The sequence below is a fragment of the Fusarium keratoplasticum genome, chromosome 5, assembly GCF_025433545.1.
Source record: "Fusarium keratoplasticum isolate Fu6.1 chromosome 5, whole genome shotgun sequence".
Lineage (NCBI taxonomy): Eukaryota > Fungi > Ascomycota > Sordariomycetes > Hypocreales > Nectriaceae > Fusarium > Fusarium keratoplasticum.
Genome location: NC_070533.1, coordinates 3,207,224 through 3,233,030, shown reverse-complemented (window position 1 = coordinate 3,233,030; position 25,807 = coordinate 3,207,224). Strand labels below are relative to the sequence as shown.

Below are 25,807 nucleotides of genomic sequence, written 5' to 3'. Positions count from 1 at the left end.
ACACTTGGCATCCACGTCCCAGAACATGGCGCCCAATACCCCAAACAGCAAGATATGGCTCATCACGGGAGCCTCATCCGGCCTAGGTCTTGAGATGGCCCTCTCTGCTCTCCGCGCCCGCCACAGGGTCATAGGCACAGGGCGCAACACCCGGAAAGCCGCCCTTGACAACCCAGAGTTTGAGCAACTTGGCGGAGAATGGATACAGCTGGATGTATCTGACCCTAATGCTGAGGAAGTTGTCAGGCAGCTTGTCGTCCGTGAGGAACGCCTCAACCCACGGGAGCCGACACACTGGGTGGTGGTCAACAATGCAGGGAACACCCTGCTCGGGACTGTTGAAGACATGAGCGATGAGCAGATCTCGCAATATTTGCAGACCAACTTATTTGGCCTCATTCGCATCTGGAGAGCCTTGATACCCGCCATGCGCCGCCATCGAACTGGCACACTGATCTCCATCTCTTCCATATGGGGCTTCGTCAGCAAGCCTGAGCACATGATGTACAGTGCCGTCAAAGCGACCGCGGAGTCTCTGACAGAGTCCTACGCTCAGCTACTTGCCCCATTTGGCATCAGGACGATGATCATTGAGCCTGGAGGATTCAGGACAAAGTTCCCTGGTAACCACCTCAAGCCAGACGGTGGCATCACAGAGGATTATAGAACCAAGATGGAAGAGTGGAATGGCATTATTGATGCGGCGGCGAAGGATTCAACCATGGTGAATGGTGACCCAAAGCTGTTTGGCTTGAGTATTGTTGACGCCGTCGAAGAGCGAGGATTGTTCGAGGGAATATGGGCTGAGAATGGTACGGACAAGGCCCTGCGAGTTCAACTGGGATCTGACTGCTACGGGCTGTATGGCAAAAGATTGGAGCAATTGAACCAAGGGCATGCTAGAATGGCACGCATTGCAAGCTCAACCGACGTGGAAAGCTAAAGGTAGATTTGATGGAACGGATGATAGGTTGTCTCCACAACCATGCACTTCAATGTCCATCGCAATGCATCGAGATTCCAAATGTAGACATGTTCAGAACGTTGATGTGGAGCTAGATGCGTCTCCATCTTGGTCGATGAGCTTGAGGACTTCCTCTTGCTCGAGCAACGAGATGTACTGGCCTGCATGGCATTAGCAACAATATCTTCGATAATTGACCCATTGAATACGTACTTGCAAGCCCCCAATGCTCTGACATACTTCGAAGGCCACCGAGAATGTCCTCCAGGGCACCGTACATTATTTGCTCGTGATTCTCTTTGATGAACCAGGCGCACTCTGTTCCGGCGTGATAGAGAAACCGGGCGACAAACGGACACCCTCCCGCATCTAGCGCTACTAGACGGGCCGTAGAAGACGCTATCGCTCTAATACCTTCCAAGCCGACCTTTTGAAGCTCCGTCTCTAGAGCGATCGGTCCGTTTGTGGAGAGTCCCAAAGGTTCGTTGCAGGCGTACTGGTTGTACAATACGAGCCTGGCAGAGCAGCACAAGGCGAGTGCCGGGAACGTGGAAGACTCTGGAGTCTGTGATGATGCTCCGTCGCTTTCGGAGCCCTCTATGGACAGATGAAGGGCTGATAGAGCCTGGTGAAGATGCTGTGCCTCCGGCAGGAGCTCTGTGATATCTTGTGATGATGCCCTCGCTTTCGCGTGGCGCATGACCTTGCTGAGCATATGAGCAGCCTGACAGGTCTTCGCAAATGAGCCAACTGTTGTAACCGAGCTGAAAGTCTGTGTGTACAGCGGCTCGCTGGGCACGACAGTCCCGTTGTCCCAGTCGATGTCATTGACAGGGAGTAGCTCACTCTGACACGGCTCTGGCGTCGCAGGTGGTAAAGAACTATCGATGTTGACAAACCTAAAGTGTAGAGTTAGAAAGCCATAGTGTGTTGAAGCCCCTCTTGTGAGGACGTAGAGATTACATGATCTTACCTGTCCAGTATGAAGATCGCCCACCACGTCCTGCGTTGCTCTTCTCTAAGGGTCCATGTGTCAGCAGGCTTGAACAATTGCTGAGCGGCTTTTCTATCATGAAAACCCATCAACATCCCGAGTCTGGCTGCGCGACCGAGAGTAAGGAATGCAGCAGGGTATATGGCGTGAGAGAGCTCATAGACAGCTAGAAGTACCAAAGACTGCAGTAGGCGTAGAGAGACAAAGCCTCCCGTCTCAGCTGCCGAGCATAAAGATCTTGCAACTGCATATAGACGAAGGTCTTTTGGTTGATGTTCGGTATCCATTATGCAGAGCTTGATGCAGAGGACGAGTAGCATGAGGCAGGCGTCGTCGGGAGACTGAGCGTTGAGCTCAAAGACCAGTCGCTTTCTGCTAATCATAGGGAGCCACGTGTGAGCAGTCGAAAAGTAGGTAGAAACACTCTCCATGGGGTCGTGACCAAGGTATTCCGAGCAGATCTGGGGTAGAGAGGACTGTGTGCTTTGGGCCAGAGCATTCTCACGAATCGGTGCAAAGAGGTCATTGTCCAGGAAGAAAGGGAGAGGGAAGTTGTTCGTCGGGCCTTGAATAGACGGGAAGAAGTCGAGAGCCGGAGATCTGGAAGCCTCGGGAGGAGAGATACTGTTCACATTGAGTAGTTGCTCAAGGTGGCGTAGCCTATCATCCACGGCTGTGTGGGTGATGGTGTTTGGGATGGCTCCTTCGGGGTATTCACATAACTTGTGAAGACGGATGCACTGATTGTGTCAGCAGTAATAAAGCACAAAGTTATTGCTTACACACCAAAGAACACGAAGGCAAGTCTTTTGTGCATCTTCTCTTGAGGCGCCTGTGTAATGTTAGATGCCATTGCTGAATCTCCCCACACTCACGCCAGGGCTGATACCGACAGGCACGACACGCCTGATGGGCCTTTTCAAGAGGCATCGGACGCGGTGCTGAGAACTTGACACGAGTATTGGGCAAAGTAAATCTTGTGAGACGACTTTTATTGTTGGTAGTTGTCAAGAAGAAGCGGGGAGGTCCTGAAAGTGCACAGCTAGGTACCTAAATGATGACCAAGACGGTGAGACATTCTAACCGGAATATGCATCAATCCGTATATCAACCAAGTGCTGCAACATTGAAATAGACTAGGTATGACTCTTCTACTGCCAGCAGAAGGTTAAAAAAAGGCCACTGTGTTAGCATTGGGCCATGATGCTATGATGTGTTGACAGTGTGTTCTTTATTATAGTTGAAGCCCGGCCCTTGATGGGTTAACTGAGCCAGAAGATCATTGAAATAGACGACGGGAATTCTTGGTGTTAGTTTTATGGATCGTGATATTGAAGCTCCTCCATTCGGTGAGGACTTTGCACAAGTGCCTCCCATAGTTCCTAATGGCATGGTTTTAGTCAAGTGATGAGACATAAAGAAGACACAGTATTAAAACAAATACATACCCAATTGTCAATGTCCGGACAGTTTAGCATGACCCCAATCTCGGGCATGTTTGCATCGAAAGAATGTATTGGTCCGCCTGTACTTGGTTGTTGTTGTTGTTGTTGTTGTTGTAGAAGAGCTTCACCTACATGTTAACCGTTTATCTCTTAAACAATTGATCTACTAACCACTATTTGAAATTTGAGCTTGGAGAGCTTCGTTTATGTCCATGGGTGTTGGGAGCTGTGGGTTCTCTTGAACACTTGGGTTCGTCGAGACCTTATCCAGCATGACCGAGAGCATGTCGAAAGCCTGCCGTGCTTCGTTGGAGCCCACCTTGAGTGCTTCCCAGAAGCGGCGAGAGCTTTCTAGAGCCTCAACCATAGCTTCTCGACTGAACTTTAGAAAGCCCTGTTGATCGTCTGGTGCTGGAGGGTTGGATTGCTCGTTGGATCGGGAGCTGAGCTCGAGGCAGATGATCATCGACGCCAAGGAAAAGTCGTGTCGTTCCAAGGAAGAGACAAACCATCTATCCCGGTACAACCGGCCTCCGACTTGAATCTCTTTGGAGATGTTGGCTTGATGTGTCAGGAGTGCCATGGCTGCCTCGACGCAGGAAGTCCTCGAGTAATTGTAGGCAGTATCTTGGTAGGCCTTGGCCATGTGGTGGCGGTGGAGCATGCACCGAGACTTTTGGAATAGGAGCTCCATGTTGTAGCGCCGGATCAGAATGTAAGGGGCCACGGTGATGGAGTCTTCCGGGTTGGCCATGTGAAACTTGGGAGGCATGGCTCGCTGCGCACTGTGAAGCCGCTGGTCCAGTGCCATGATCTCATCGTATGCTTCTGTCCTCCCCAGAGAGACCTGGTTGAATATTGTTCGGAAGATGGAGGATAGCTTTACTTTTGTGATGGTGTACAAGACGGGGGTCATTTGTGTCTCAGGTCGCGGGGGAGGAAGCTGAGCTGAATGAGGACCAAAGTCGTCATCGAGGAGGTTACTCGGAGGTCGTGTATCGCATTGATGTTCCTGTATCAAACAAGGTAGCCCGAGCTGGCACGAGGTCAAGATATCAAGTTGTAAAACGAGCGCCCATGTCCGACGTCGCATCTCGCCTTGGAAGGGCGTGATACGAGAGTGCTTGTCAGGATCACGGTGATATCCCATCCGCATTGCCAGGCGGATAGCAACACCACCTAGGATCCACACGCCCAAATGGGCGTCTCGACGTCGTATGAATTCACCCTGGATGTTGAACAAAAGAGCCTCCAACGAGTAGATGCCAGGGGCAGTCGAGTATTTGGACAACAAGAGACATTCGGTGGAACGGCGATGGAACAACTCCATGAGGTCTTTGGGGTTGCCCAAATCTCCGGGCAGGTCGTCTTGAACCCGCATGTATAAAAACGTCCCCATTTCCATGACGCCAAAGAGTATGGCAACCCACTGAAGGGAAGCACCTTTTGGATCGAGCCAGAACTGCTTATACTGGATAGTATTAGCACGAGTTCAGACGGTTTAGGAGACTTCATACTTCTTTCTCAAAAGTCGGCGCGTGAAAGACAACTTGACCAAAGTTAGTTCATGGCCAGTATGTACTCCTCCCTGTTCACTCACTGGTTGATGGTTCTGTGGAGTTGAAGTAGCGAGAGACAAGTCTGTCGACTGCATCCTTTGGTGGAATGTCGGCCATGATAGTTTCAATATTTGATATTTGCCCTACGCCTTCAAGAAGCATGGGTCCGTCGCTTTGGCTCTGGTCTTGGTCGTCCACCCGCGCAGTGGCCTCACCTCGATCGAGATGCTCTCTGATTTTCTCCACCTATCGAGTATAAGTAAATGGCCTCTGTTAACAAAGTAATGGGGCCAAAAAAGTAGTAAATCTATCACCTCGGTGCATATTGCTGTCCAGTGACTGCCCGAGACGTATATCATCTCAGTGTTGCTCGACACCATCCGACCAGGCTTGACCTCGAGCTCCCTACTGGGCGAAGAACCCAAGGTCAGATGTTGAGGAGAGGTTCCACTGGGAAGAGTATCTTCCGAACTAGTAAAGTCACCAGAAGTCTGGGAATTCGCAGCCCGACGCTCACCTGGCATATGGGAGACGATGTTTCCGAGGAGGTGCTCGAGCTGGCGTACGCGCGCATCCAGCTGTTGATTCACTTGAACCGCATCACGCCTTTGGGCGACGGGGGCTCTTCCTCTCGGCCATGGTGGGTATACGCAGCTGACGTTTCTGGTGACGCAGTTGCTGCATGGCTCATCTCGGTTACATTTCAGCCTAGGATCTGGTTAGGAAGCTCAAGACGTTGATGGAAGGAAGGCCTACTTTCTCTGTCGACAAGATGAACAGGATAGAATGCCTCGGGCTGGCTGCATGTTTCTTGAAATTGTTTTTTTTTCTGTTCGAGGGCGCAACACTGCAAACAACACCACTGTGGAAGAATGTCAGTGCCAGTCTGACTCGCCATGATATGAACGCGTACTCCATAGCGATGCTGACGGTCACGTGATGCATCTAACGATGAATTGCTTGCCAAGACATGGACGATTGAAAGAAAACCGTCGATCACTTGTAGCAACAGTGGGTTCCTTTGTATGAAACCTTGTGTTGATACAGAGAACAATCTCTAACTGAAGGGCCAAAGGCCAAGTGAATACTAGTAAATCTAGCAAACACTAACTAGGTAGCTTCTGAATTCAGATAGTCAAAGACAACAAATGCAATGCTCCCCGTCTATCATACAACGCTTTCCAGAAACTCAAACAGAATACTTGGGCAAGTCCTCGATAGCAAACCCATGCCTCTTAAGCTGACTGCTAGCCAACTGCCACAGCTTCTCAACAGCCTCATCGTCCTTCAACCACCTGTTGGCCCTGGGATCGACCTTACCGAAAGGAATCAAGTAAAGGCCGGCTGCTGAAACGGCCCTAGGACTCGTTGCACAGAACAAGGAAGTTCGTGCTCCGTCGAGGGGAGTAGACGTGGGAGCAATCTTCACGGCCGTACGGGTCAAGATTCCAAGAAAACTGGCGTCGTGGCTCTGTAGGTTCGACTTGATGATGCCGGGGTGTACCGAGAAGGCCATGATGCCGCTCGGTCGGTAGTGGTCGGTGATTGCCTTGGCAGCGATGATGCTGGCTTGCTTGCAGTGGCCATATCTCCTCCTGATTCACAGTTAGAACATTTCATATTGGTAGCATGATTCAAGGGCTTTGCTCACCACGGCGCCGTTGCACCCGTCAGGCTCATCATGTTGGGGTCGTCATAGTTGATGCTCTTTGGTCCCATGAGGAATGCACCATCACTAGCGACATTGACCACTCGGACACGGTTCATGTTGCCGCTAGCCTGGACCGCAGCAAGCAGGACCGGTAGAAGCGACAGGGTGAGAGCATGGTGAGAAAGGAAGCAAGTCTGCCACTGGATCTCGAAGCCATCCTTGGTCAACTCGTATGGGCACGCCATGATCTAGAGGCAAGATTTTTAGCGACGATCAACAAACATGCACTATTGGACTTACACCGGCATTGTTAATCAAAAGATCCAGTCGAGGCTCTTTGCTCATAAACTCCCCAGCAGTAGTCTTGACGCTCTGGAGATCTTGTAGATCCAGCTTAAGAAAGTGAAGATCCAGCGGGCCAGCGTCATGCTTCATGTCGGAGATGGCCTTGTTGACTCGATCCTGCGATCGACTAGCGATGTACACACGAGCCCCACGCTTGGCGAGCTGTAGAGTTGTCTCATAGCCGATGCCAGAGTTACCTTGGGCGAGTTAGTTGGATCAGAGACGGTTAAAGGGGAGGATTTTCATACCACCTGTGACGATGGCCACGTATCCATGTAGGCTTGGAATCTCGCTGATGTGGAACTCTTCCGTCTTGTTGTTGCAGGACATGGTGAAGATGGGAATATTGTACGTGATTGGTGGAGAGGTTGTGGGTGGTGATAGTATCAGTGGCGGGTATTGGTGATTACTGGTGAAGCTGAATGTGTTGAATTGATTTGGCCTTGAAAGAGCGAAAGAGTCCGATACCTTTTATAATAGTTGAAGGAGAGGAAAAAGGGCTGTGCTTGTGGAAGCTGATGATCGACACCCCGGACTTGTCCGCGGACATCTCCATGGTGGCCCGGACCTGTTGCGTGTACTCCACACCACGCCAAGCCCACGCGTGTAAGTTGTATATAAGTCGAAACACATCAGTCTTAATTGGACTATCTAGACAGCAATATCATTCCAAAAATCATTCAAAAATCCTCTTCAACTATTTTCAACATGAGAAAAGCCGACCTTGAAACCCCGCTTGACCTGAGCAGCCTAGCCGGCAGAGGAGTCCTGATTACGGGTGGTGCTTCAGGTCTTGGCGCTGCCATGGCCAAGGCGTTTGCAAAGGCTGGGTGCGCAACGAAATGTTCTGCGGTAGTAAGGAATGCCAACTAAATCTTCTCTTCTGTTCAGATCATACGTTACCATCGCAGATCTCCAGCAGGAACTCGGCGAGAAATATGCTGCCGAGTTGACGACTGAGGGTTACAAGTAAGTTGTCCCATCTGGACGGTGCAATCTGGACTAACCATGGCAGTGTTCAATTCGTCCATACCGATGTCACCTCGTGGGCTTCTCAGGTCAAGGCCTTCGAAAGCGCCATTAATTTCTGCCCGAGTCGCACCATCGACGTCGTCATTCCCTCGGCGGCCGTATTCAGCGAGACTTTTCTCGACCTGGCAACCCCAGCTGCGGATGAGAAGCTCTCCGAGCCATCCACTACTGTTTTCGACGTCAACATCACCGGAACCTATTACACTGCAAAACTCGCAACCCGTTACTTCAGACCGACTCCTGACTCTGAACATGAGGCCTCGCGTCTAAAGAGTCTCATCTTCATGGCATCTCTTGGGGGTTACATCGCCGGAGCTCGATTCACTGCCTATGGAGCTACCAAGTTTGCTGTCCGCGGAATTTGGAAGCATTCACGAGACGACCTCAAGGCACTGGGAATCCGCTCGAATCTAATCGCGCCGTGGTTCATTCCTACTCCAATGACGGAGTCCCAGGTCGAGCATCTGAAAGGCAAGATCCAGTTCGCCAAGGTTGACGATGTTGTCGATGCGGCGTTGAGATGTGCTGTTGATCAACGTATCCAAGGTACGTTAATCCAGCTTCTACAGTTGGACAAAGACTAACGTGAACAGGCCGGGCCATTGCTGTTACTCCTGGTGGAAATGTCGATCTGCGAGATGATCCGGAAGGGCTGGATGCAGGCGTCGAAGTTGGGCGGGTTGTGTCAGGATTAGACAAGTTGATTGACGCCGTCTCTACTATGGAAACTTGATAAGCTATGATGACTACTTAGTAGAGTGTATAGAGTAGTAGAATGTGTATTTGAACTCATATTGATAATCTTTACGTATGTTCCTCGTCACTGTTGACTGATTCCGCATATGTACCCCTAGTGTCTCCAAGGTCAAGATTCACCTTGCCACACAATAAATTACAAAAGAAAGCCACAGAATGGGATAGTTTTGAGATAGTTCAATATGATTAAGTCTTTAAAACAAACCAAGCAAGGAAATCCTGCGTAGTTGGTGCTGGACAACCTCACCACTCATCTTGGACTTGCCATAAGTATCATACACTTGAACGGAAAAAGGCCAGCTATCTTCAGTAGAGGATCAGTTCTCTTAGCCGACCAAGAAAGACACAAATGATGCAAGGCATGTTGATCTTGCTGATCAGGCATTGTATAGAAAACAAACTTTGCAAAGATCCCGCAGTGGATCGACCTTGACTATGTGTGACCGTTGGCTCCGCTGCGAGCTAACGTGGCCACCATAGAACCTAGCAGGCACCAGGTTTCTAGACTTGACCCAGAACCCATGAAACCTATGTGCACCTCAAAAACAACGAACCAAACTTCGAGGCCAAGTCTGACCAAAGTGGCAGTGCTACATCTCATGTCAGACCGGAGGGTTGACGCGCCCGGAGCCCACCACGGACATGTCCGCGGATTGCCCCACTTCTCGGGTCCGGCCACGGATGGCACCAAAATCTCACACTCAGATATTCTAAGGAATGATGATGACACGGAGTTAGCATCTGTTCTTGCGGAATAAGAGGATATTGGCTTGCTTATGTCCGTTGAGTATCAAATTTGAGTTTATTCTGCAGCGCCATAAACACTGTTAGAGGCCGTATGCTCAGCTGCCATGTGTTTCCTGACAAGGCATCATGGCTCGGATTGAACAAAGCTTTGACTATATCATCGTGGGAGGAGGAACCGCAGGCAAGTACTTAGAGAAATATTCCTTGAGCATGAAATAATACGACAAAGGCTGTGTGCTTGCTAGTCGCATATCAAAAGCATTCCCAAACGTGTCTCTGCTCGTCATCGAGCGTGGCGTGGCTCAAGATGATCGAGTCACTCCAGCCCTAGGCTTCGCACCAGGTTTTGGATCCGACATAGAGACGAATCTTCTATCAACTCCTCAACCAAACTTTGAGGGCCTTGCTGTGTCTCAAACCTCGGGGTTGATTCTGGGAGGTTCGTCCGCCGTCAACTATGAGACATGGACCAGGGGTGCTTCCATTGATTTGTGCGTCTGCGTGTGTCTTTTTAGAAGGATCTAATACTAATTTACTCATAGTGATCAGTGGGCGGAGATTGCTGGAGACAGACGCTGGTCTTGGGAAGGGATGCTGCCGTACTTCAAGACCAATGAAACATTCATCCCGTCAGCGACACAGAAAAGCTTGCAGGAGGAGAATGAGGATCTTCACGGCACCGATGGACCTATCACGGTGAGCGCGTCAAAGCGAGAAGTTATGAACCAGTGGCTGATCTCGATAGGTCTCTCACCCAAGCAACGCTGGTAAACCTCGAGATTACCCCCTCCGGCAGGACATGGCCCGCTTTCACCAGGTCTTGGGTGCCAAATTGATCCCTGAGAGCAATGCTGGTAATGTTATCGGTTACACAGAGGTTGCACAGTCCAACTATGATGGCCAGAGACAATTCGCTGCCAAGGCTTACCTATTCGGTCCCAATGTCACTGTTTGGACTGAAAGTGAAGTACATCACATCGACATCGAGGAGCAGCGCGCATCAAGAGTCACTGGTATACGATATTTCGGTGGTGAGTCAGGCCGAAAGGCCGAAGGGTTCCGAGTTTCAGCCAACGTCGAAACCATTCTCTCGGCTGGTGCTCTGTTCTCTCCAAAGCTGCTAATGTTGAGGTGAGTTGAAGAATACTGCATCTGATGTACAGAGGGCTAAGGAAAGAAGTGGCATTGGGCCAAAGGAAGAGCTCGATAAGCATGGCATCCCCGTCAAAGCCGATCTCCCTGTTGGAAAGAATCTATCCGATCATCCTTGCGTTTCTAGCAAGTGGACTGTAAACAGGAAGGATGCAAGCATTGGGGTCGGTCCAATGGTGACCGAGAGTTGCGATTGGACTGCTGGGCCGCCAATGGATTGGATTGCTTTTCATCGAGCAAAGGATTCGACGTTGGAGGCAGTCTCACAGCATCTAACCGCCGACGAGAAGAAATACTACCTGTCCGAGGGTAAGGCGCACTGGGAATGCTTCACCATGTAGGTATCCCACCTGATACAGGTTCAAGCTACTAACTTGGGCCTCAGGTACGGACCGTTTGACACTTCTGAGCGCCCGATAAAGATTGATCCTCCAGTGGGAGAGTCAATCGTGAGCGTCTTCAACATACTGGTTTCTCCATTGTCCCGGGGATCAGTGAAGCTCAACTCAAGTGACCCTGATGATCCACCAGTTGTCGACCCGGCCCTTCTGGCTTCCCCGGCTGACAAAGAAATTTTGTATGACGCTGTACGCTCAACCACGACCGCCATGAAGAACCTCGAGAGCCTAGACGCAGTCGAGTACACCATCGACGAAGCTCTTCGAAGTGATTCGTCAAATGATGCTGTGGCAGCAAGGGTGAAGCAGGGAGGGAGCACAGTCTTTCACTATTCCGGTACTTGCGCCATGGGCACCGTGGTCGATGCCGAATGTCGGGTCAAGGGTGTTGAAGGCTTGAGAGTTGTTGATGCCAGCGTTTTCCCCATGCCGCTGGGCGCTCACTACCAGGCCGCTACATATGCGCTTGCGGAGCAGGTAGCGGAGATGGTAGTAGGCAATGTGTACAATGGGTAGGACCAGCGGCAAATTCACAGACATGGCACACGAATAGCCATGATGCATTTGTATTCTAAGCATTTGTATTCTAATCTTGACTTGCCCATCACTTGCTTGCTAGAACAACCCAAGACTCAAACTTGACACCACCATATGCATCAATCTCCTTCTGAATCGCCTTATCAACAGCCTCGGGCCACCTGCTGACCTCCTCATCCGTCCATCCAGCGCGAGCCGGGCGCGTAAAATCACTCAGGATAAACTTCTTCAGCCCATCGTCTAATTCAGGTCCCTTGACAATGATGGTCCACTGCGACGATTGCATCTTGGAAGGGTCAAATCCAGCCTCGGCGGAGATCTTCTGTAGGTAACCTTCTTCAAAGAACTGGGGGTTGGGGACCTTCATTGGGGGGAGGTCCGGTCGCACGAGAGCTTGAGCCGCATGGATGACCTCGCCAGCACCGAAGCGCTTCCACACAAGAAGAGCAGCCAGACCGGGTGACTTCAAGGTGCGGTGGATCTCCTTAAGGCCCTTTAGAGGGTCTGCAAAGGTAAAGGCGCTAAAGTTGAGGATGCTGTGCGTGAAGTGATCGTCGGGGATGCCCTCCAAATTTTGCGAGTCCAGTACTCGAGTTTCAATTGTAGGCCAGGAAGTAAACGAGTCCTTGGCGGCTTGAACCATTGGGGGCACGTTATCAGTGACAAGAATGTGAGGTAGGCCATCAGCAGGGAGTCTGTCGACGAGGACAGAGGTGGCTGTTCCAGGGCCGGCGGCATTGTCGTGAACTACCGAGTCCTTGGTGATGGGCTCAATGGCGTTCAAGTCATCAAACACCAGGTTGAAAGCGGCGCGCGTGCTGTTGCCTGTTTGCTGAGCATAGTTTGCGGCGAGGGCTGAGAAATACTCGGGGAACGGCAGACTCTTGCTCTGAGACTTGGAGATGTTTTCCTGATCAGAAGCCATTGTAAATGCAGTCAAGGCCGTATGTTGCAGTGTTGGTGAAGTTGTGTTTGTCTTGAATTAAAGAGGAGCTGAGCTGACAGGTTGTATTTATGCCGTCAGATTCAACGTGACATAAGCACTACCCAACATGTCAGCTTTGTTAGGCTAAAACAGGTCTGCTTCCGATAGGTCATGTCGACATAAACAGGGTCTTGTAAACAAGCATATTGTCATCATACGCGCGTTGAACTGACTACCTATTCTGACCAGGATCTGCGCTTCCCAGCCTCAACTATCTATCCGAGTTACATAACAAACTTGAATTAAGCGACCTGGCTTATGCTTGTTAGATCTTATCATCGGAAACCCGCTTTTCAGTTGCTGCAGCCGTGTTCTTGGCATCCAGGTCACCACTCTCTGAAGCCGCCAGCGAGTCGGACGAACGAGGAGTGGGCTTCATGTTGCGGCGCTGCTTCCAAGACAAGCCTTCCGTATCAAAGATGACTGCAATCTCCTCAAGTGTAAAGCCCTTGGTTTCGACGAAAAAGTACCAGACAACAACCAACTAGTCACGGCAGTCAGCAACAGTCCCTCAGACCGGGGTTGAGAGCCTTACCTCCAGGAACGTGTACACGATGTAAGCGATGTAGTATCTCCACCCGACATTCTGCAGACCAATTGGGTTGACAAAAGTACCAAAGAAGCCAAAGGCGTGCATGATGCCGGTCTGAAAAGTGACGCCGCGAGCTCGAATGTCGTATGACAGGATCTCGGCTGGGTAAGCCCACAGAGGGGTCCAGCCGATATCATAAGCGCCGTTGCTGAGGAAGATGGCGACCAGAACGCCAATGGCATATCCAGAAGTTCCATGTGTGGTAAACACTGCAGCCGGTTAATTCGGGTGGACAGAAGGAAACGGTTGAGGGTTAACATACGCGCAGCAAATGTCGTCCAGAGAATAAAGGCAAGAAACATTCCAGCCGTCGATGCAATAAACAGCTTTCGTCTGCCGACCCTCTCCACAAATAGAGCTGCGATGCTGGCGAGGACAAAGTTGTAGATGGAAAGGCAGCCGTTGATGGTGACTTGGGTTGTCGTGTTGGTGATGCCGATGCTCAGGAGGACAGAATGCAGATAGTATTGCACAAGGCCATTGCCCGAAATCTGGTAGACATAACGTTAGACAAAGTCATCTTTTGTTTGCTCAAAACTCACCTCAATGAAAAGACCAGCAAAGAAGACAATGATCAGGCGTCGTCGGTTGCCTGCAGTTCGCACCAGGTCCAGCCATCCGGTCTTTGCCTTGACAGAGGCATCACTCTCAATGCTTTCCTTGATCTCAGTATACTCCAGATCAACGAGAGAGCTTCGCTCATTTCCGTTGGCGTGGTGCCTGACGAGGATATCCCTGGCTTCCTTGCCTCGACCCTTGGAGATCAACCAACGAGGACTCTCAGGGACAAACCAGATAAGTAACAGCTGTAGGGAAGCCGGTACACCTTGAAGCAGACTAGGGATTCTCCAAGACCAAGCGTTGTCGATCTTGTGAGTTCCATAAGTCACCCACGCCGCAATGATGGCGCCGAGGTACCAACAAGTTGGATAGTATGAAATGATAGCACCACGGTGCTTGGGAAGAGCGAGCTCCGCCAAAAGAAGTGGAGCGCCAACAACAGTGAATGCCAATCCAAAGCCGATCAAGAAACGTGAAATGACAAACTGGGGGATCTGCTTGGAAGAAGCCTGTAGAATAGCGCCGACGATGGTCCAGGCGGCTCCAAAGAAGATGGACTTGCGGCGACCAAATTTGTCGACAACGGGGGTGATGGCTGGAAGGGCTAGCATTGCACCGACTGTTTGGATCGAGTTGAGAAGACCGAGGATCGGGCCCTTGGGGTAGTCGAATTCTGGGCATGTTAGCATGGCAAAACACGACGTCTCTTCTGGATGCAATCACTCACCCTCCTGCCACGAAGGCAGCAACTGAAGACCATTCATGATCATGCCATCAAATCCTTGATAGGAGCTACTCAAGATGACGACTGGAAGCCAAAGGTACAGTGACCGAAGGCCTTTGTCGTGAAGCCATGCTGGGAGATGCGGCCGAGCCATTGTTGCTTGTGCTGGTTGTTTATACAAGTTTGGCAGGTATAATGAAGTTTGATTGTACAAATTGACCTTCCATAAAACACTTTAGATGGAGGTGAAGCTTCTTTTATCTCTGTGTTGTTGTTTCTTGGCTCTATCTCGCAGTCCGACCTAGTAGATCTCGTTGAGCCTTCCTGGCGGTTTAGCACCATCACGTTTTCCGTGTGGCGTATTGCATTCAACTGTGCTATCAAGGACCAAAATGATACGCTTGATTGCTTCCGAGGTTGGCACAGGAGAAGGGATTCGGAGTTGTGTGGTCGTCGGACATGGATGGTCGTGGGTGGGTCAGAGGACAACGGAACTCCGTGGTTATTCGGGACACTATGGTCATGACAAGGTGGAATCGATGTTAATTCTCGGAATAAAGTGGTCATGGCATCATTTTAGCGGCTTTAAGGGTGATTTTCTGCGATTTTCAGCTCGGTCATCGGAGGACAATGACCTGCATTTCCCTCCCAATTTCGCTCGCAAGGAGATACAACTGCTTCTCCCATTCGATAACGCAATTAATGAGTAGTAGAAATCAGTCATTCTGAAACACTTACTCCTCTCAAGGAACTCACGGGCCACGATGCACGACTTGGCGGACTGAAATCAGATAAAACGACATCCTTTCAACACTCAACTCCAAGGTAAGCACCCAAAATCATGTCCTCCCTCGTCTTTCTCCTCAAGAGCCGAGTCCTCTCTTACATCTTCAGTATGCCATCAGTCTCTTACGAGCCATACCTCCTTCCGGGATACAAAGACTTGGCCCTGGGTTTCGAGATTCCGTCTCCTACAGCAACGAGGATGAACAACGCGCAACAGACTGCGGTCCAGCGACAACAATGTCACCCACCGCCCGGGATATACACCGCCCGGGACCTTGTAAGAGTTACAGCTCCGTTGCTCAACTCGATTGTCCACGCATTGGGCGAGGACACTGATGGAGAACCATCTTCCAAGGATGTCCTTGTTGACGGCTTGGCTGCTAGCTTGGCCGTCACTGGGCGAGAGTCCACTCTCCCTTTGTCATACGGCAAGAGTGACACCTCTCGACGCGAAATCGCCAATCAAGCTCAGGTCATTGGCGATGCTCTCGTTGAATACGCAAGATCCACACCTCAAGGAGGCGAAGCAGATCAAAATGTTAAGCTTTACAGTCAGTGCGAGGGTCATCTTTGGACCCCCGCTGTCGCTGCGCTCTTGCTCGGTCCAAGAAGCAATGCTCAACTCATGCAACTCTACAACGAGTGGCTCCACCGGATGATCCTTCTTCGCGATGCGTTGCTACCCTTTGAGAACTTTGATCAAGTTCCCCTGGTTATCCCATCGTCGAACAAGCAAGGCATCAGGGACTTTGAAGAGCCACGGAAGAATTTTCTGCTTCAATGTCTGACTGGAAGAATCTCTCAAGCGGCAATTGTGGATGTGGCCAAAGTTTTCACAGCCAGAAGTCTTGGTTCAGGAGGATATGGCTTCCAGTACTCCCAAGGCCTCGTCATGCCAGCTTTCCTATCGTCCTCACCATCACTTCACCTTCTTCGACATCACCCTGCGCGAATCGACGACTCACAAGTCGATATCCTGTTCGACTACGAGTATCCTGTATACTTTGACGCCGAGAGGAACGAGCTGCCCAAGGCTGAGGAGAGCCTGCCCCCTGGACAGTGGCCGCCGCCATCTCTTCTCGCTTTAGAACCACAGGTGACGAGGTCTTCCATCGGCGTGCGGACCGGAAAGGATCCCGCAAGGCGCGTTCTGAACATTCAGCTTGGTCTTGGGAACGGTGAATCCATCACCGTTGACGTTGGCCAAATCGGCCGGGGTATTCGGTACGCCTATAGAGCTGCATCTGCAAATAACACGGGGGAGAAGAGAAGCTTGGAGAAGAGCTTTTTACAAGAGCCGATATCTGGCAAGACCAAGAAGACCGACATTACTGCACTTCACATCCACAGTGCTGGAGATATTCTACGGGCCCCTGGACTCATCACCCCTGATATCAAAAGCCGCTCAAATGAACTGCACTTATTCTGGGCTAAGGACCCTCTCATCAGGTTGGCCCTTCTTGGGAAGCTTTACCCCGAGAACGTCATACTTCTCGACGAAGATGACGATCCTGAGAAAGCATTGCATGTGGGCAAAGGCTTTGGTGGGAGGGTGGTTGTAGTTCAGAACAAGCGCCGCAAAATCGCGACCGTAGATGGTGCGTAGTTGCTTATAGATAATGTACATTTCAATCTCGAAACTTGCCCCTCGTAGACACACGTAAGAAGTTGGGCTTTTTTTAATCCCCCGAGGGCTTGAATCAAATCTCTCATAGAGGGATGCCAGGTCACAGGTGCTAACGAGACGAGGCGCTGTGATGCAGTGCCAATTTTTCAAGATCTAGGATAAACTAGGTTCATGCCAAAGCCACCTGATCATCCGCATTGAAGCGGAGAGTACCCAACACAAGTCGCGTATACTGGTCCAGCCCATCCCAGCTCAGACTGTTGGCTCGAGACGCTTGCAACAGTGAAGTGAGTGTCTCCCCGAGTGTCATCTGGGAGGCTTCAAGGTCAGGGTCCGCCATCAAAAGTTTCTGAGTCTCCCATTCTGTGGCGGACTTTGCTCTCCACAAGGCCGTGGGTGCGGGTAGTGGTAGGTTCGAAACGAGGTTCTCGTCAAGAGGCTCGTACAAGTAGGGATCTTGCCTACCAACTCGGCACGACAAGCAGTTGATGGTGTTGACCAGCAAAATTGTGCGTCTGATAGTTTCACCCAAAGCCCAAGGCTCCCACCAAGTCTGCTTGGAGAGGTTGATGCTCTGTTGATGAAGTCGAGCGAGGTGTCTTGTCATCTGCCGAGCGTGAGCTTCACCCGACCAGAGATCTTCAGCAATAGAGCCAAATACCTTTAGTAGCCATGGTTGTTGTAACTGGGCATTTCGGGCTTGCTCTAGACTTGGGCCAAAGAAGCTAACGATTTGATAGACACACATTGCGTGCACCGATGCTAGAACCCATACTTCGGATTGCGAGGAGCAGATCCTAGGCTATCCTTAGTGAGTCAAGTACCAATTCTAACAAAGATGCAGGATGAACTTACAAAGTCTTTGACAAGCTGATCACGCTCCTTGTTAATGAGCGAATGTGCAAAATGCTGGCTGCTGTTCATGGCGGCGTTGTATGATCCTAAGCAGCAAAATGCGATGGCCAAGGCTTCCAAGACTTCTCCCTCAGAGCATCGATATACTGTTGGATGTACAAATGGGGGGTATGTACCAGCCTTGAGCATCATTTGCGGGAACCCGTAGACGTATTTGACCCAGTCCTCATTGTTGCCAAGCATGCTCATAGTGAGCTTGGATGGAGAGCCAAAGCTGAAGGATGTACTGAGGGACAAGTTGGCCAGAGCCAGTGTTGAATTTGCTTGATCGGTTGTATCCTCGCTCCTGAGATGCTGCGTCTGCTCCAGTGGGGTGTGCATGTCAGGCATCTCATCCCAGGTCAGTGGAGGATGCCACACGAAGCTCTCAAATCGAGGGTCTGTTGTTGCTGGAACCTGGCTGGTTGAGTTCTGCGCCGTTGGAATTCCAAAGGAAGCAAGCAAATTGATCTCAAGACCGCCGTGCCCGACAGTTGCCTGATCATCGATGTATGTGCTGGCCTGAAGTATTGAAGGTGCGTCAACGAGGCTGTTTTCCACCATTCCGTCCATTGATTCTGGATATTGTGTCTGGATGTCGTTGATGACCGAGGGCGTTGCCAAGTCTCCCCATCCCAGTAATTCGCCAACACCACTTGACTCTCCTTGAAGTGAATGGTTTGGTCCTAGGGTAACATCATCTGTTGCATACTGACAACTGATGTTCCTCGCTAGGCATCGAGAGCAGGAAGGGTAGACAAGATCACACGAGAGTTTGGACTTGACGCAAGCTCCGCATGATTTTCTCTTTGACTTGCGAGGCTTCAATAGTGAACGCTCACATCTTCTCCTATGTCTGTCTCTCAAGTCCTCTTTGTCAAGTCAGTAGGATAATCTTCACGGGGGGGGTTTGACAAACTTCGCTTGTAGGTCTTGCTGCAGATGCTGCATCTATGCTGGGTTTCAACATGTGCTACAGCCTCCATCTCATCTAGCAAGCTAACGAAGCAACCACATCAGCGTCTGAGGTTACATGTACTTGTAAGGTTCAAGTTGTTATCAGATGCTGGGAGCCCCGGTTCCTTCATATGCGCTAAAGCGCTGTCGCAATCAGGGCCATGCCTGTTGCAATTGTGGCGTTCAGATGGCTTGATCTAACAGCTCAGCCAAAGTTAAATAGTCGCGAGAATAGTTGTCTCTGAATGGACGAATAATACCCTATCAAACCTAAATCTAGAACTTCCTGTCTATCGTATACTCCCTTGTGACACTCCATGTTTCCCAGCGAGTTGGCCGGCAACCTCTGGTAGAAAGAAAAAACCAATGTATGATATCCTTGCCTCCCATTCTAAACTCCAATACTCAAAGTACGCGGTTGCGCAACTTTCCCACCTGGGGATTGATATAAGATACGATCCTCAGATTCCCGTCACTTTCTATAGAATAGCTGATGTAAGTCTGTACGCCAAGACTGTTCTCAAGGGCCGCTGAATCACTGCTAGAGGTTAGTTCCACCGAGCAAAAATGTTGGCAATTTTGTACTTACAAAGTGCTCTGCAGGCATTCCGAGTATCTCGTCGCACTCTCCAGAAATGTTTGGCTACCATATTCGCCAGCCTCTTCGTCCATGAATCCTGTCAAGGCGTTGAGGGCTTGCTGATCGTTTTCCGCGTAATGCCGCACTGGTATATAGACCCTGATCTTTGGCGGCTGGCCGTCCATGCCGAACTCGAAGTGGTACAGAATCCCAGCCGTTCTGTGATTCTTGTAAGGAAGTGCGACGTTATCAGGTACACCTTGCGTTCCCAGCAAAGCATCCCAAAGCCGACGTAGCTTTTGAATTCCCATTTCAAAGCTCGGCTCTTGCAGTCGCCCTCCCAAAGACATCGTCTCCTTAACAGCCTCAAAGTTTGTCCTTCTATCCCGAAAGTAAACTTTCAGTTTCGACTCATCTTCCTTAACCAAGTCCAGTGCAAACATCTCAATCTCAAGACGCAGCTCTGGACGCTGACTCACATAGTCGGCAAAGGGCTTGAAGGAAGCCAGCTTCCCTTGACTGTATCCAGGGACGGATTCGACTGCACCTCGAATCACGGCCAGCGTGGGTTGGTGTGTTGCTCGCGCCATGGCGCCCGGGAAAAAGTAGGCTTTGTTCATGATTGCGTTCTCCTCAAGCGTAAATCCCCAGAACATGGTGGACTGATGACCTGGGCCACCCCCTATCCACATTTGGTCGAAACATGAACGGAAGTGTTCGAACAGAGTAGTGTTGGTCTCTGGGAAGGCTTCCAACAGATCCTTCTTGAAGTCTTCCGCGGCCCTGGCGTTTTGTAGATTCACAGCCGTGCCGGCATCCAGTCCGATCGGCTCGATAGAATAGTTAATAGTCGGTTTCTCAGTGCCTGTGTGAAAGTCCCAGCTCAATTGCACAGGCGTGAAATCGTCTGTCATGAAGCTTCTCCATCGTGGCAGTCCTATGCGAAATGCAGAGCCCAGATGTGGTGTGACGAGGTTCGCGAAGTGGTGAAGGATGTTGATCTGGCTCATCTGGGCGTATCCAGAGCTGTTGAGAAGCGACCCCAGCACGTATCCGACATTCTGATACCAGTATCGCTGGTGAGGGTTGAAGAGGCTCTCGTGCCTTGCCCTGACCAAGTGCCACGGCTTGGTCTGCTGTGATGTTCTTTCTGAGGTCGCCATGGTGCCTGATCAGACTGTGTAAGTTGGATGTCTGATAAGTTGGCAGTCTTTGAAGTTGTCAAGCCGGCCGTTTATACGATTCCATCTCGGCTCTGAAGCTTGGGTCTTATGGCTGAGTCTTGACCGTGGCTTCTACTCAGATTAGTCGTCAACGTAACGTATCATGTCGCCTCAATGCGCAAAGGATTCAAGCTGAAGTGTGGAAATCAGACATGAGGTTAATTATATCCATTATTTGTCGTGTGGCGTGCCATCCATTCATCATTGTTGCCTTGGCTCTCTATAAGCAAGCTAAGCCAACGTGGGCCTGGCCGGGCTCGCCGTTAGATTTTAGAATATGGTAGATGCCGAAGCTGGTCTCATCTGCCTTGTCGCTAGAGGATCTTTGATTCCATTCAACTTTGGCCTCTGAGTCAGCCCGAAAGGCGGAGTGTCAGCCTGGGCAGCCTAGTAGGCAGATTTTGGTCTGTTCCTGCAGCGCTCGCAAAATAGCCGCCGAGACGCGTATACCGCACCAATTGAATTTTAGATAGTATTAGATACTGGCTTGCGTGCTTGCTATCCTTGTACAACTTCCTGCTCGGCGGCTTTGTGCTGCTTTGCAATGATGTTTTCTTTTTGTTCTCTGTCAACACCCAACCACAACAAATCTGGCCTGCTGTAGTGTCCGACAATATCCAAAAAGCCTCGAGTTGCTACGACCTTTGTGAGGTCAAGATCAGCATATACAATCCCTTCTTCATCAGGACTCCCATCGCCAAGTGGCGCAGTCAGACGTCGACCATCAGGCCCAATAACACAGCTATGACCTCCACCAGGTTGACGACAAGAGAGACCATCCTGAGTCTTCAACGTCTCAATGCCCTTCTGAGTGCACACCGAAGTGCTGTGAAGCACATAGGTGGTGCTCTCAATGGCGTACGTCTGCGACAGGTTCTGGCACCCATCTGCAGTCATACTCCACAGGCCTGGATGGTCGACGCCGGCTGACGGATCGATCGGGGGCCACATGGAAATGTGGATTGCCTCGCCCTGTGAGATGCTGTGATATTTCAAGAGTGGCTGTGTGTGCTCCCAGCAGGCGAAGCATCCAACCTTGATCTTACCGTGCTCAGCCCCAAAGTCGACCTCGACCACATTGTTCAGGTCCGCTCCTGATCCGTCACCGAAAAGCGTGCGTTCCATGTGCGTAGGCTTGATCTTTCGTCGGTGCATCACTACTTCTCCCTGGGGAGATATAATGGCTTGAGAGATGTAGATGCTGTGGGACGGGCTCTGCTCGGAGAAGCCGAGGGCGACCGCAATTGAGTTTTCCTTGGCAGTAGCTTTGACCAACTCCATTGCCTCAGACTCTATTGGTAGAGAGTTGTAAATGTATCGAGTCTGAAGCTCGAAATCGACCGGTCGGGCCCTTGGCAAATACAAGTGTTAGAAGAAGCAATCATAGACATAGTGACAAATAACTGCAGGGGAAGTTGACAAACTCAGCCACTTACCAAATCCACGCAGGATACCCCGGAAGCCAGCACTCGGAGAAGGCGACAAGCTTAGCCCCATTCTGCGCGGCTTCAGCGATGAGTCCGCAAGCCTTCTTGACCGAAGCCGCTAGGTCAAGATACACAGGCTCTGCCTGGGTAACGGCAACTCTGATCGGAGAGGTCATGGTTGCAAAAACGTATAATCACTATGCTCAAAAAAGAAACAGTAGACACCCGGAGCTGTCAATCCCGTGCTGCGGTGAGACTACCAGATGGACGGACCACCGTCTAAATAGAGCGCTTTTCGCACCGCATTCCACAACGAGAAGCCGCGTATCTACCAAAATCATACGATAGGAGCAACGTTTCAGAGCATCGAACGCTTCAGGATGGCCCACATCGCGCCTGCCAACGGTCGAAACCCCGGCCTCGGGAGACCAGGGGAGAGATCCGTCAGCCATTGTATGGGTTCGAGAAGAGCAGAAGAACCGAGGGACAAAGTCCCAAATCTGACCTAGGCTTATGTCAGAGTTGCCCGCATGGGCTGATGGCCCTAGGTTTACACGCATAGCCGCCATATCAAGCCTAATAGAACTGTCAGACGGCGCTTATGTAGGGCATATTTTTCGGTTACGAGCGCCAATGCCTTGTTGAGACTCTCTAAATAAGAACGTCGCTGCGCCCAGCCCGTATGGCTCCTCTGCACCTTGACCTCTATCGACACCGGCCACCGCTATCACCTAACAGATACAGACATGATAACCTGCCGATTCAACTTCCGGTACGTTTCAGAACGTTGCAATTCCAAGCTTCCATCTACACCGTCGGTATGTCCGAGGATCTTTTCAGACCTATCACTCACATGTGACGAGGACATTGCATCCGTCCACCAGTCGGGTTACATCAAGCAGGCCACGATGCGAATGTCTGTTGGTTCCAGAGAGTATAATATTTCCCTCATGCATCATAGTAAACCTTATTTCTATACGAAGGATGCCAACCTTGCTACATCCATGTTCGACTGAAACACTTGCGGTCTGCTTCAACCAACACGCCAAGTTTCCAGGGATCTTGCGGTGAAATATGGAGCCAGAACCCCAAGCATGTGAAGCCTCTTGCAGAGGACCTTTTGGCCAATGTATACGTGCGTGTGCGAAGATTAAAGGTTTGGCAAGATAACATTTCATGTTCTACTAGTTGTGCGCGTGCGCAGTAAGGTTTCATTTTCACTACACCTATCAGCATGGTCGTGGACTGGCAAGGATTGGGTTCAAGATCGGTAAAAAAGAAAAAGGAATTCGAGAGAATAAAATAAATCATTGTAAAAAAAATAACGAGGACATTTTCCATCCTCAGTCTATCAAGCATTGCCTCGTATCCCTCACGACTCTGGTTTCTTACGTTGTGCTCTATTTGGCAACGCGGGTTCTCTGGTTATGGCTTGATGAAATGAATTCCTGGGTAAAAATACACTTCTGGCAATTGTATATGTACCGTCAAATGCAAGTAGTTGGGGGCTATTCTGTCCAATGTATTGCCGCTCCCCTGGGTATACGAAACTCAATCGTAGAATCCGGCGAAAGGCAAACCGTTGCCGCACAACCCATCTCCGCCTTTCGTTATTCTACTGCGAAGCACGGCCATTATGAGCCTGGCGGCTTGTGAGCCACTTATGTGAGGGATTTCGTTGTGGACGTCGCCCATTGGAAGGAAACGCCTTCCACCTCGTGGCCGGCCTGGCTCGAGACACAAGAGAATCGGACTATACTAACGGTTTCATCCAATGGTAGGATTGTTATTGTTACACAAAGCAGGCCTCTTGATTACGTGAGCTAAGACAACTCCAGGCCTCTTCAAGTTGTCCGTCAGTGCTCAGTTGCATCGGCCCCCGCTCCCCCTCTTCCTTTCACATCTCACCCAATACATATATCGCTCATGAAGGCAATACACTTTGTCCCAGAGGTCATTGTGACCATTTGCTAGGCTTTCTCGTTACATAGAGTTATTTCTACATATTGCGACAACATGATCGAGGCTTGACCTGGAAGCACGATCGAGTGCATCAGGAGACGACTATTTCTGCGTTGTCTTTGTGGTTTGTTTGATTCTTCATTACCCTCATTACATCATTGCCCAAGAGCCATCCTTGCTAACTACTGCTTCAGCTTAGCCTCAAGCATCACTGTCCGTCCATAAGCAGAGGGGTAGATCTTGACGAGCTCCAAGCCAGCAGCCTCAAATATCTGTTCGAAATCGGCCTTCTTCTTCTCCTGTCCCGTCATGCACAGAAGAGCAAAGTCGAGCCAGTACAGGTCCATGTTCTCGTGGTCCTCGACCATGTCTGGGACCAGCATATCGCAGATGATGAGACGCGAGTCGGGGCCCATGGCCGAGGCTGTGTTCTTGACAAACTCGGTACAGACTGGGGTATAAAAGTCATGGAGGAAGCGGCGCATGAAGTAGATGTGGGCGTCTGCAGCAAACGGTTAGCAGGGAGTCTTCACCAGAGACATGGTTATCTCTTTGAAGTAAGGACAAGGTACGTACTCTTAACAGGCTGCGGCGTGAAAGCGTCGTAGGTCATGAGCTCAAAGCCAGGATATTCCTCAGGCTTCAGGTTATCAATGACACCAGGCAGGTCCTGTAGGATAAACTTGGCATCAAAGGCGCCGTCAATCTGCTTCTTGATAGCGAAACACGACTGGCCACGACCAGCACCGATGTCGACGAGGTATGGGCGCTCCGGATCCTTCTCGACCTCCTCTTTAAGGGACGCAAAGGGGAACATTCCGGTGACGGGCATCAGTTGATCAACCATGAACATGTTGGCGTTCCAGACCTCGCGGCGCTCCGGGTCAGGGTCAATCTCGAGCAGCTCGTAATATGACTTGCCCAGATGCTCCTTTCCGACTGAATACACGGCGGGGGACTTGGTTAGGTCAAAGACATCATCGGGCTTATGCGACTTAAGGTACTCGGGGAGGTGAATCCAGGCACGGGTGAACTCCAGAGTGATCATGAAGAATGAGCCAAGAGCCTTGGGGTTGAGGGCACGAGAGAGGTCATTATGGGCATAAGTGTCTGGGGCCGTCTCCTTGAATAGCCCGTGGTTGACGGCAACACGGTAGGTGCGGTGGATAACCGTGGGGGCGACGTTGGTGATCCGGGCCAGCTCCTCAGCAGTGATGGAGCTACCATCCTCAGGCATAGCGTGGTAAGCACGAATACCTAGGATGGTGTGAAAAGCACCTCCCAAACTGAGGTCCTCGAACAGTCGGGTCACCAGGTCGATTGGCTCCTGGAAGGCATTGCGGACGCGCTCAGTCTGCTTGATGATGGCCTGGTGGTTGATCGGGTTGTCCTCGTACGACTCCAGATCGGCAACAAGCTTCCGGGCCTCCTCAAGGGCCTTGCTCACTTTGGGATTAGCCATTGCGGATGAGCGACTTTAACGTGCCGTTGTGGTTCTGGAGCTTCAGGCACGGGGACGCTGATGAAGATAAAGGGTGGAGAAAGGGTATGTAGGATAAGGTATGTACAACAACAGCAAAGAGTATGTACGAGCAACAAATGGACGACCCTAAAAGGTAAATACGCCAGAGAGCGGTGGGCGGAGGGGAGGTGGAGGGATTCCCACTATCTCAGAACATGGCGGCATGCTGTAATTGAGAATATTCAGCAAAGCGGGTGCAAGAGGCGGGGTTCCACGTGAGAGGTTCGAAGCGATACACCAGGGGATGGGTCGATAGCGGCAGAAGCGGACGGTATCCTGCCAGTACATCGTAGCGAGGCCAATCAGAAGGGATGGAGAGTTTCCTGGCGTCTGGAAATCTGACCATGCCAAGCCTCGAAGACCGAGCGTCTGGGAACTTAAGCGTCA

At 50.7% G+C, this 25,807-nt stretch overlaps 12 protein-coding genes across 12 annotated transcripts; 4 read left to right on the top strand and 8 right to left on the bottom strand.

The window, feature by feature from the left end:
- Positions 1–25: 25 nt before the first annotated feature.
- On the top strand, positions 26–943 carry NCS57_00764700 (uncharacterized protein; the record flags this gene model as incomplete). Its single annotated transcript, XM_053057490.1, has 1 exon — positions 26–943. The coding sequence occupies one exon, from the start codon at positions 26–28 to the stop codon at positions 941–943; it is 918 nt and encodes a 305-aa protein (XP_052913685.1).
- A 93-nt stretch (positions 944–1,036) lies between these two features.
- Positions 1,037–5,817, bottom strand: NCS57_00764600 (Fungal-trans domain-containing protein; the record flags this gene model as incomplete). The annotated part of the gene is made up of 9 exons (XM_053057489.1): positions 5,480–5,817; positions 5,277–5,425; positions 5,004–5,208; positions 4,921–4,952; positions 3,575–4,874; positions 3,407–3,525; positions 1,938–2,698; positions 1,178–1,863; positions 1,037–1,125 (listed from the first exon to the last, which is right to left on the bottom strand). The coding sequence occupies exons 1-9, from the start codon at positions 5,484–5,486 to the stop codon at positions 1,037–1,039; spliced, it is 3,348 nt and encodes a 1,115-aa protein (XP_052913684.1). The 5' UTR covers positions 5,487–5,817.
- A 334-nt stretch (positions 5,818–6,151) lies between these two features.
- On the bottom strand, positions 6,152–7,288 carry NCS57_00764500 (uncharacterized protein; the record flags this gene model as incomplete). The annotated part of the gene is made up of 4 exons (XM_053057488.1): positions 6,152–6,557; positions 6,614–6,861; positions 6,914–7,155; positions 7,207–7,288. The coding sequence occupies 4 exons, from the start codon at positions 7,286–7,288 to the stop codon at positions 6,152–6,154; spliced, it is 978 nt and encodes a 325-aa protein (XP_052913683.1).
- A 378-nt stretch (positions 7,289–7,666) lies between these two features.
- On the top strand, positions 7,667–8,723 carry NCS57_00764400 (uncharacterized protein; the record flags this gene model as incomplete). The annotated part of the gene is made up of 4 exons (XM_053057487.1): positions 7,667–7,788; positions 7,850–7,927; positions 7,974–8,536; positions 8,584–8,723. The coding sequence occupies 4 exons, from the start codon at positions 7,667–7,669 to the stop codon at positions 8,721–8,723; spliced, it is 903 nt and encodes a 300-aa protein (XP_052913682.1).
- Positions 8,724–9,619: 896 nt separating this feature from the next.
- On the top strand, positions 9,620–11,559 carry NCS57_00764300 (GMC-OxRdtase-N domain-containing protein; the record flags this gene model as incomplete). The annotated part of the gene is made up of 6 exons (XM_053057486.1): positions 9,620–9,678; positions 9,739–9,984; positions 10,036–10,189; positions 10,239–10,624; positions 10,674–10,982; positions 11,031–11,559. The coding sequence occupies 6 exons, from the start codon at positions 9,620–9,622 to the stop codon at positions 11,557–11,559; spliced, it is 1,683 nt and encodes a 560-aa protein (XP_052913681.1).
- An 88-nt stretch (positions 11,560–11,647) lies between these two features.
- On the bottom strand, positions 11,648–12,505 carry NCS57_00764200 (Methyltransf-11 domain-containing protein; the record flags this gene model as incomplete). The annotated part of the gene is made up of 1 exon (XM_053057485.1): positions 11,648–12,505. The coding sequence occupies one exon, from the start codon at positions 12,503–12,505 to the stop codon at positions 11,648–11,650; it is 858 nt and encodes a 285-aa protein (XP_052913680.1).
- A 325-nt stretch (positions 12,506–12,830) lies between these two features.
- On the bottom strand, positions 12,831–14,596 carry NCS57_00764100 (MFS domain-containing protein; the record flags this gene model as incomplete). Its single annotated transcript, XM_053057484.1, has 5 exons — positions 12,831–13,049; positions 13,101–13,366; positions 13,420–13,648; positions 13,700–14,391; positions 14,446–14,596. The coding sequence occupies 5 exons, from the start codon at positions 14,594–14,596 to the stop codon at positions 12,831–12,833; spliced, it is 1,557 nt and encodes a 518-aa protein (XP_052913679.1).
- A 687-nt stretch (positions 14,597–15,283) lies between these two features.
- NCS57_00764000 (uncharacterized protein) lies at positions 15,284–16,834 on the top strand (the record flags this gene model as incomplete). The annotated part of the gene is made up of 1 exon (XM_053057483.1): positions 15,284–16,834. The coding sequence occupies one exon, from the start codon at positions 15,284–15,286 to the stop codon at positions 16,832–16,834; it is 1,551 nt and encodes a 516-aa protein (XP_052913678.1).
- Positions 16,835–17,024: 190 nt separating this feature from the next.
- Positions 17,025–18,313, bottom strand: NCS57_00763900 (uncharacterized protein; the record flags this gene model as incomplete). The annotated part of the gene is made up of 2 exons (XM_053057482.1): positions 17,025–17,657; positions 17,711–18,313. The coding sequence occupies 2 exons, from the start codon at positions 18,311–18,313 to the stop codon at positions 17,025–17,027; spliced, it is 1,236 nt and encodes a 411-aa protein (XP_052913677.1).
- A 798-nt stretch (positions 18,314–19,111) lies between these two features.
- On the bottom strand, positions 19,112–20,449 carry NCS57_00763800 (uncharacterized protein; the record flags this gene model as incomplete). The annotated part of the gene is made up of 2 exons (XM_053057481.1): positions 19,112–19,244; positions 19,296–20,449. 2 exons carry the CDS (start codon positions 20,447–20,449, stop codon positions 19,112–19,114), a joined length of 1,287 nt encoding a protein of 428 aa, XP_052913676.1.
- A 558-nt stretch (positions 20,450–21,007) lies between these two features.
- Positions 21,008–22,112, bottom strand: NCS57_00763700 (Arylacetonitrilase; the record flags this gene model as incomplete). Its single annotated transcript, XM_053057480.1, has 2 exons — positions 21,008–21,860; positions 21,946–22,112. 2 exons carry the CDS (start codon positions 22,110–22,112, stop codon positions 21,008–21,010), a joined length of 1,020 nt encoding a protein of 339 aa, XP_052913675.1.
- Positions 22,113–24,080: 1,968 nt separating this feature from the next.
- NCS57_00763600 (Methyltransf-2 domain-containing protein) lies at positions 24,081–25,360 on the bottom strand (the record flags this gene model as incomplete). Its single annotated transcript, XM_053057479.1, has 2 exons — positions 24,081–24,400; positions 24,475–25,360. The coding sequence occupies 2 exons, from the start codon at positions 25,358–25,360 to the stop codon at positions 24,081–24,083; spliced, it is 1,206 nt and encodes a 401-aa protein (XP_052913674.1).
- Between the last annotated feature and the right edge of the window lie 447 nt (positions 25,361–25,807).